Genomic DNA, 9,606 nt, shown 5'->3' with positions numbered 1-9,606 from the left:
TAGGCCTGAACGAAGACATGCAAAATCTATGCTGAAATCCTACGGGTTGAAGATTGATCCAATATTCGAAGGCGATATCCGATTTGTACAACACAAAAGGATTTTTCCAGGGTTAATGACTGTCGGCCACGATTTCATATAATTTTCGTCTTGTCAGAATTGCAATAAACTTTATGTGTGAAACTTATCTTTTATATTTTATAATGGGTATTTATTTTCAAGTCTATGTAAGTTTATCATTAAAACAATGAACTTCAGTAATGTGTAATCTATTTATACATATGCATTAAATAATAAAGCAATTCCTGTCATAAGAGGACTTCGCTAACATCCGGCTAAGTTTAAAGACAAGAGTTCAAACCACTTTTTTTTTTTTTTTTCAAATTATTCTCAGCTAAAATACCAAGGGCTATGCCCAGAACCACACAAGCATAGTAGTGTACCAATTGGACGTTCAACCTCTCAGCTACCGGTTTTCCTTATACATAGGTATAAAAAGTAGAATAGCTCTACTAGAATTTATAAAAAGCCAACTTGTGAAAGATTTCCTCCTGTGAAGAACTTATAATTTGGTTATTGTTGTTCATTTTTTTCTGCCTATGCTGTTTGCTACAAAAATTCAATCATCAACATAATCAAGCATTAATTATTCAAGACAGACTAGAGCACAATATTGTACACATTGGAATAGCTTGGGTGAGGTCTGTGCTCAGATTATGGGTCCGGATTTATGAAGTGTACTCGACAGCTTTGCATAAAATGCTTAAAATCAGACATTAATATATTTGTGAAATTTCTGTGTGATGAACCTGCGATGTGGCCGTTATGTTCTGAAAGACCCACAGACTCTCTGAAGATGGCAAAATGCTGAAACATGTCTTGACCAACCCAACAAGGAGAAGCAGGCCAAAATGATCGGTCACGACCAAATTAAAATTACCTTTGTTGAAAATTGACAATATTAAATCCAATAGAAGAAATGTATTTTAAACATGGTTTTTTCTGCTATTTGAAATGCTACGAAAAAAAATATGTTTCCAGCTTTAATTTGGTTAAATTAATACAAACATGTAATGTTTTATTTTTTTAAATTAAACTAACAGCAGATGTATCGAGTTTCAGGGAATGTAAAACTACTTATCTAAATTCTCAATGTACTAAGAGAAAACAATGTCGAAAATCAAAAATTTTTTTCTTCCAAGAACTAACTTAAGCAATCACATCAGGTTTGTTCGTCGTCATTGAGTAATGTTCTTTAAATCTCCTGTTCTAGGTTCTAAAATCCATTCATGTAGCTTTTTGTTTAGTATGCAAACACAACACGTAATTTAGACAGAACCGCCTCCTGTCATACATGCATTTTAAACAATTGCACAAAAACTTAAACAAAAAATTAGCTGAGAAAAAATTCATATTACAGATGTTTTTATCTTGCTTTGTGTTAAACAACTGTGTTGGTTTATCTAAAAAAAAAATCTTAAGACAATTAGAATTACTTAATTCAATGGATTATTATTAAAATATAGGTAAAAATAAACTATTATACAGTGTAATGTCATAAAAATTGCACATTGCTGATAATTATTAGCAAGAAATTATGGAAATGCATGAAATCTATGTGTACCAATTTTAATAGTTTGCATGACAATAATGAATTTAAAGGAATAATAAAGTTATTAAATAGCTTAACAATGCAAAACTTTATACAACAAATTAAAATTAATTTAAAGAAAATTAAAATATTTTTATGACCTTATTGTTTAACCATTAATTGTGATTTTGTAGAAAGAGATTTTACCTTACACTTCCATCACCACAAGAATCATTTCCTGTGGAAGCAAAACCAGAAGTATGGACACGCCACTACCTTGTCCCCTGTTGCGAGATGACCAGGGTGACAGACAAATCAAAGAAGATACCCGAAAACATCCAACCTCCCTCTGTGGCAATCATCGGTGCCGGAATGGCAGGACTTTCTGCAGCCGTGAGACTCCTGAAGGCAGGGATAAACAACATAACAATCCTCGAGGCGAATAACAAGTAAGAACAAAAAACTTACAAGCCACATTCAGATTCATCACCGTCCATTTTATAAATACACATACTAACTAAAATCATTCTAGACCTGGAGGAAGAATAAAGTGTGTTCAGTTTGGAAAATCTCTTCTGGAATTTGGGGCTGATACAATCGAAGGAGCTTGTATGGCAAATCCTGTTTACAATTTGGCAGCGCTTGAGAATCTTTTCATTCGATGCACAGGTTGTAGGAAACAATATTATCTAACTACATCAGGAGAGACCTATCTGGAAAATTTTAATGCTAAAATGTATGCCTTTTTTTCACATTTGAATTAGTATCAACGTTATGCTTTTTTGATTAGCTTACTATATTTTGTTAGTTATATGTATAATACTCATACTTATGCATTCACTTTTATGCATATTCATTGGCTAATAATAATTTTAAAAATTTTTTATTAATTTTAATTTAAAATGGTGGTACAAGTATTTGATTTCCATTTAGCTAAATAGTGAGCTGTGAAGAGGGACCAGGGACATGGCCCGAAAAGCATTAGCAATTATAATATTTGGCATAAAAATAAATGTGTTTAGTTAAAAAAAAAATAATAGCAAACTTTCTAGATTTAAAATAATAAAATTGTTAAATATAATTAATATTTTTGAAGAATTAGTAACTTTGGTTCATTGGTAGCTAGTTCAAAAATCTCTATTTGCCGTAAAAAAAATTTCTTTGAATATATCCTTTGAGATAATTCTTTTCATATTAGCTAAATGTTTGATTTATTTTTTTAAAGTAAAGAATATCTTTTTAAAAATATATTTATGTATTTCAGGCTCATGCGTAATTTACTGACTGAAGCATCAGGGTACTTTGCTAAACCAAATGAATGCTTAGACATCAGCCTTGATGAATTTCTTTACCAAAGGATTGAAGAAAGCATAAAACAATTTAAAGCAAAGGACAGGCAACCTATAGAAGTTGCCCTTTTAGGACTCGCTAATAGCATGCGGGGAAGGTGAGTTTTTTTACCCCTACACTATTATTTATCAATTGATCCTTTGTTAAGATGGGGGTTTTTAGGATTGGTGAAGATCTACAATCAATTTCTTTGAAAAACTTCGGTAGCTACATAGATATTCCTGGGGGGAATATAAGAATACCAAGGGGCATGATAAGCCTGATAGCTGCATTGACGAGGGAAATTCCAGCGAGCAAAATGTTTTTTAATAGGGCTGTTCAAAATATTCGATTTACACCTTTTTCTGTTGATACTCCTAGAGCATTAATTAAGTGTTGCGATGGAGAGGAGTTTTTAGCTGACTATGTAATTTGTACTGTCTCATTGGGTGTTCTTAAATCGTCTGCTGATTTGTTGTTTTTGCCTTCTTTGCCTCCTGAAAAATTAGATGCAATTAAAACACTAGGTTTTGGTCAAATAACCAAACTATTTTTAGAGTATGACAAACCATTTTGGGCAAAGGGTGAAAGATCAAATTTCCTTTTGGCTTTGAACAAATCGGATAAAGTAAACAAAGATGAATGGATGAAAGGAATTACGAGCATTGAAGTTTTACCAGGAAGGCAAAATATTTTAAAAGTCACTGTAGCCGGTAAAGAGGCAAATTGGGTCGAACAATTGAAACGAGGGATGATCGGGGAAGAATTGACAAATTTCCTCAGGAGAGTCTCTGGTGATATGTCACTTCCTTGTCCAAAGGAGCTTCTCATCTCAAAATGGTCAACTGATCTTAATTTCCTCGGGGCGAGGAGCTACTTGGGACTCGGCTCCAATGTTAAACACCAGTGCGCATTGGCATCACCTGTCCCAGGAAAGTGTGAAGAAGGGCCGCCAATTTTGTTGTTTGCTGGAGAAGCGACCAGCCCTGGCCACTATGGTACAATGCACGGGGCGAGGATAAGTGGAATCAGGGAAGCAGATAGGATCATAGATTTAACCCTTGAACTTCAAGGCCCACCCAAGCGACTCAACGTAAAACCACAAAAACAACAAACAGTACCTTGTTATTGCCCACCTCGAATTAAAGTTAAAGAAAGTTGTATCCCTACACAAAAAGACTAACAACATTCAAGCACAAGACTAACTTAAAAATGTGATTGTACTCATTTTTTGTTTATAGTAGACATTAAAATGTTGATGTGCTGTTTTCCTATTAATTATGAATTTTAATTAAATCAAACAAATATGTATTACCAAGGACGTAGGCAGTAACAGGTTAGTGTTAACACAGCGCTCATCACTGTAAAGTAAAGGTTGCTGCATTTGAACCCAATGTACTTACAAATGGGCTTTTTTTCAAAAACATCAGCACTCTGAGAGTTCATATAACCTCATAGTTGAAATACCCTCGTAAAAAAAATAAATTAAAAAAAAGTTATTAAAGATCACAGAAAAGTAAAATTTAAAAAGAAAACAAACAGCTAAATTAAATATTAATTAATATTGGTAATATTTGATTGAATTATTAACTAAAAAAACCACTATATTATTTTTATTTTAATGCCCTTTACAAAATGGTGGTTTTTATGATAATTCATGAACTTGTAGAAATTCCAGAACTCACAGAACATGTATATTATAAGAGTATAAAGTTCAGAGTTTTGAAACTGTCCTTCAGTTATTCTACAATGGATGTTGTAATCTCCATTTTGTAGGCATGGTAAAGATAGTATTACAGATTTAGAATATGGTCCAAAAAATTATAGCTAAGAACATTTTGACCAGCAGCCATTGTTTTTAAATGTCTAGTATATGTCATGTATTTGATATTATGTATACTTCCCTCTACTTTAAACTACATTACCTACCTTTTGAACTTGCCTTTTTTTCTTTTTTTTTCAGCTTGGTAGGAAGCCCTAATAGTTGCTTTACCCAAGAAACCTAAACCCAACCTTACTAATGACTACCGCCCTGTTAGTATTCTTCCATCACTATCTAAAGCATTCGAGAAGATTTTATTTAAACAAATATAATGCTCTTATATCCACTTTTCAATCTGGCTAAAAAAATTTGTAGTTGTGAGCCCAATCAAAATCTCAAATGATATTCACCTAGGCATCGATGATAAGTGTATTATTTCTTGATTTTTATTACTTGATTATTTCTTTACTACTTGATTTTTTTATTCATTCAGATCCATAAATCGTAATTTGCTTGTTTGGAAACTGATGCATCTTTTTGGTTTTTCTTCTACCTTTACCAATCTCATCTCCTCCTATCTGTCCTATCTATAGAGAATATACAGAGAGTTAAATCTGCAAATTCTATCTCCTCTGCCCTCTCAATTTCACCTGGTGTCCCCCAAGGCTGTATTCTTGGATCTTTACTCTTTTCCATGTTTCTAAATGGTCTTCCATTAGTTCTTAAATTTCTCCCAATTTCATCTTTATGCTGCTACGCTTGGCTTCACATTCAATATTCTCCAGTAACATCGCTGAAATTACCTCTCTCAACTGTAGTCTTCAATCCCTAAATCATTGATCAAGAAATATGAGCATTCTTTTAAATCCTAAAAAATTCCAGCCCTTATCAATTTCCAATAAACCCATTAATAATACAGATTGCCTATCCCTCGTCAAATAAATTTTTCCTAAAGTTAAAAATCTTGGCATTAACTCCAAGCTTACATGGTGTGACCATGTGCACTCTGTTATAAAAAAGGTCTTCTCAAGCTTCCAGTCTCTTCAACGCCTTAGCTTTTCATTCCACAGAAAACTAGAGTTCTCCTTATTAAATCCCTAATAATGTCTTTATTATTTTACTGTAGCATTATTTTTTTCACTTTCCTTAGATTCTCAATCTGCTCATCACCTTCAAATTGCTTCCTGCAGTAGATACTGTTATGATCTTAAACCAAGAGATAATCTTCCTTCCCATATTGAAATCTTCAGCAACCTTAACATTCTAAGTGCTTATACCCTTAGTTTTAATATACATATTTAAAATTAAATCAAATAAATGTCCTCATTATCTATCAACCTTTTTTCCATACACTCTTCTAAAACGTTAGCCTTATCCTTTAGAATTGCAGGGTCAAGACTGTGGAATTTGCTTCCCTGGGAGGTAGTTCTTCCTTGCTGGTTTGTTTCAAGTCCATGGCATCTGATTTTTTTAAAAATGACATGGATCATCTCCTTTTCTTCCCTCTTCCTTTTCTTTTTCTCGTTTCCTTCTACCTTTTTCCCTTTCTGCTTTTCTTTTGTAATGTGGTTTCATCATTTTATTATAAATAATGAATAATTTAAAGAATATATTATTGTCATTTGTGTGGTGATTAGTGACTGTTAATCGATATTTATTTAGAAATCATGAGGTGCGGGCTGGTGTGATGTAGGTTTCAGAAAAACATTTTCTTTATCGTGCCAACATTTTGATCTTTATTGAGATCATCTTCATGGCCTGGGATTTACAAACATTGTTTACATATAACAATTACATTTGGATGTGGAAAAGTGAATTTATACAATGCAAAATATATTTTTTTATATATTCAATCAAAATGAGTGAGTAGAAATACTTTGATTGAATATATAAAAAAATATATTTTTCATTGTATAAATTCACTTTTCCACATCCTAAATGTATTTGTTAAATGTAAACAATGTTTGTAAATCCCAGGCCCTGAAGATGATCTCAATAAAGATCGAAACGTTGGCACGATAAAGAAAATGTTTTTCTGAAACCTACATCACACCAGACCGCATCTCACGATTTCTAAATAAATTATTGTCATCATTGTTTTTATTTTTTATTATGGTTTATTATTACTAGTATTATTATTTTACTATGTTTATAAAATTAAATTTATTTCTAAAATATGAACAAAGTAAAGTAATAAAGCCCTATTTGTACCTTTAAAATAAATAAATAAAATAAATATTTTTATAGAAACATTTCTATTGTTTTTGTAAAAATGTTACATTTTAAATGATTCTCCTATATTATTTTATGTGCCTTAATTTTTGTATTTTGTGTTTAACAAGTTTTACTATCAGTATTGTACTTGATTATGTTGATTTTAATGATAATAATAGACAAAACTTTTTGAATTGAGTTTGCAAGATAAACTTTCAATCTAATTATGAACTGTAATATGTACTGTTGATGAACATATTTGTTCCATATGTAACAATTTGTTACTAAAGTATAGTTTGTCAGTTGTTAACCTTTTACTTTTTCAATTAAAAAACAAAACAACTAATATTTTTGACCTGTTAAAGTAGATTTTTGTTATTACTTTAAAAAACCCTAAAAGTGCAGTTTTGAAATCCCAACATGTCTAAACGCGTCAGTAAGGATAGTAAGGACTGCCTGAAGTGTAACAAGAAGCTTGTGAAAAAGGATGTATTCGTTACATGCTGTGATTGTCAAAAGAGCGCACATGCAGCGTGCACAAGGCTTACACCTGAGGATGTAAAACTGCACGTCGAAAAAGGGACGATGTGGCGTTGTAGGCCTTGCACTAAAGCGAGAGATGGAAGAAAAGCTATCAAGCTCGGTGCTGGAGAAGGGTCGGTGGAACCGAAAGCTAGGTCCCCTCGACCACACATTGAGAGAGGAATGGGGGACAACAAATACGACTCATCGCCCAATCTGGACAAGAAAGACGACAGCCAATTTGAAAATTTTTATGATAAACTAGGAGAAGGGTCAAAGCCTAAAATGGACTTACAAAGCGCCTTGGATACTATCGCAGCTCTCAAAGCACAAAATGAATCTTTGAATAAGGAAATTGAAACTCTGGCTTACCGCCTTGACCTCACAGAGCAAGCTACAAGGAGAAACATTTTAGAAATAACAGGTGTTCCTGACAAAAAAGGGGAAAACATGCTGTCACTTGTTAAACAGATTGGTACCGTCATTGATTTTTCAGTTTCTGATGACATGATAGACACTTGTTACAGAATAAACAGGCAACAGAAACCGGGATATCATGCCATTCTTCTTTACTTTGTTAGACGTTATGATAAAGATGCTTTCCTTAAAGCCTTTAGGGCACACAAGAACCTAACACCAAAAGACTTGGGTAGGAGTGGAGATTCGAAGATCTTTATCCGTGAAAGCCTTTCCTTCAGCAAACGACACTTACTCATGCAAGCGAAAAGAGTGGCGAAAGAGCTCAACTATAAAGGAGTCGGAGTTGCAAACGGTGAGATATTCATGAAGAAATCAGATGAGGGTGAGCCAATTTTCGTGAAAGAAGCAAGAGATTTAGAAAATATACTCAAGGGGGCTAAAAAGTGATAGTTTCTGCATGTCAATATAATTAGGAAAATGAGAATAAACCAATGTCAAAAAAAGTTTATTTTGTGTATTGAAGTCATTACTTCATATAAATTAATCTTGGATGGACTGTATTTTTTATTTTATATATCCTCTTGTTTAAAAAAAAATTAGAAATTCAGAGGTATTTACTTTAGGTTTAATTATTACCATCTACGCATCTATGTGTATAATTACAAAACAACCCTTAAGTTAATAAATAGCAGTGGCCAATTGGGTCTAACATAACCTAACATCCATGATAAAAAATCAACAGATATGTATCCACCATTAATATACAGAATGATAAATTGTGTCTGTTGTCAAATTTGGTATGGAATTTTCTGACCCCCCCCCCTTTAGATATTACATTATTACCTTCGTAGTCTCTCACCATTGTAAAATAAAATAAAACGTAGCTAGATTGTACCCATGGTTTACCTATTCTCAGAGGAGCCTATGATCAGAGACATTAGACTTTCTTCACTGGTTGTTCTGTTTTTATTACATAACGTAACATCCACACAAGAATTTCTTCTATTTAAAGCAAGAATTATGAACCACAATGTCCTAAAGTATTTATGATCAAGCGAACATCTAAATTAACCATTGGCCAAATTTGGTTTAGTGCATAGTGAAATTGGCTTTTGTTTTTAAATAAATAAAGATAAATGAAAAGTCAATAAATTCACAAATTTCGTGGTCCGCTTGACCAATTAATACATTACAATTAAGGTTTTTACTTGAGATGAAAAAAAGTTAATGGCATGAGCGGGATTCGAACCCACGATCTTCAGCTAGATACGCCGCTGCTCTACCACTTGAGCTATTGTGACCTCGATCCACTCGGACATCAACTTCCTATCTCAACCCCACCATTTGAGTTTTCCCTCCTTTTTGCCATTTTTCAAATGTCGTGTAATCGGATTGGATTCTCGACGACAAATGAAATGGCCTCGGAGAGCTTTAGTGAAGGTATACTTAATTTTAAACTTATTCAATTCACTGGTTTTGTGGTCAGCTCGACCAATTAATAAATTACAATTAATTAAGGTTTCCAGTTGAGATCAAAAAAGTCCATGGCACGAGTGGGATTCGAACCCACGATCTTCGGCTTGATATGCGGCTGCTCTACCACTTGAGCTATCGTGACCTCGATCCACTCAGACACTAACTTCCTATCTCAACCCCACCTTATGAGTTTCCCTCCTTTTTGCCATTTTTCAATAAAATCATAAATGAAAAGAAAAGGTTATTGTACAAATCTAATTTTATTTGTCCAAAAAATATAAACATCCTCATT

General features: G+C 33.1%; 1 protein-coding gene across 2 annotated transcripts; it reads left to right on the top strand.

The window, feature by feature from the left end:
• The first annotated feature begins 1,031 nt into the window (after nucleotides 1-1,031).
• LOC106662650 (peroxisomal N(1)-acetyl-spermine/spermidine oxidase-like) lies at nucleotides 1,032-4,198 on the top strand. Of its 2 annotated transcripts, none has more exons than XM_014386874.1 (5): nucleotides 1,032-1,226; nucleotides 1,786-2,040; nucleotides 2,124-2,327; nucleotides 2,856-3,038; nucleotides 3,104-4,198. In XM_014386874.1, the coding sequence occupies exons 1-5, from the start codon at nucleotides 1,171-1,173 to the stop codon at nucleotides 4,101-4,103; spliced, it is 1,698 nt and encodes a 565-aa protein (XP_014242360.1). In that variant the 5' UTR covers nucleotides 1,032-1,170; the 3' UTR covers nucleotides 4,104-4,198. The 2 variants fall into 2 exon arrangements, with proteins under 2 accessions (XP_014242360.1, XP_014242361.1); XM_014386875.2 differs by lacking the exon at nucleotides 1,032-1,226 and adding an exon at nucleotides 1,458-1,526.
• The last annotated feature ends 5,408 nt before the right edge of the window (nucleotides 4,199-9,606 follow it).

Source organism: Cimex lectularius, unplaced genomic scaffold, assembly GCF_000648675.2.
Source record: "Cimex lectularius strain Harlan isolate CLEC.00 unplaced genomic scaffold, Clec_2.1 scaffold43, whole genome shotgun sequence".
Lineage (NCBI taxonomy): Eukaryota > Metazoa > Arthropoda > Insecta > Hemiptera > Cimicidae > Cimex > Cimex lectularius.
The sequence above is the reverse complement of the archived record's forward strand: the minus strand, read 5'-3'. Positions and strand labels throughout refer to the sequence as shown.

Excerpts from the sequence above, each read along its gene's own strand:
- LOC106662650 (XM_014386874.1), top strand. The coding sequence starts at position 1,171 with ATGTCGAAAATCAAAAATTTTTTTCTTCCAAGAACTAACTTAAGCAAT. Across the intron at positions 2,328-2,855 it reads GAAAATTTTAATGCTAAAAT|GCTCATGCGTAATTTACTGA; the intron begins GTATGCCTTTTT and ends TATGTATTTCAG. Across the intron at positions 3,039-3,103 it reads GCTAATAGCATGCGGGGAAG|GATTGGTGAAGATCTACAAT; the intron begins GTGAGTTTTTTT and ends GGGGGTTTTTAG.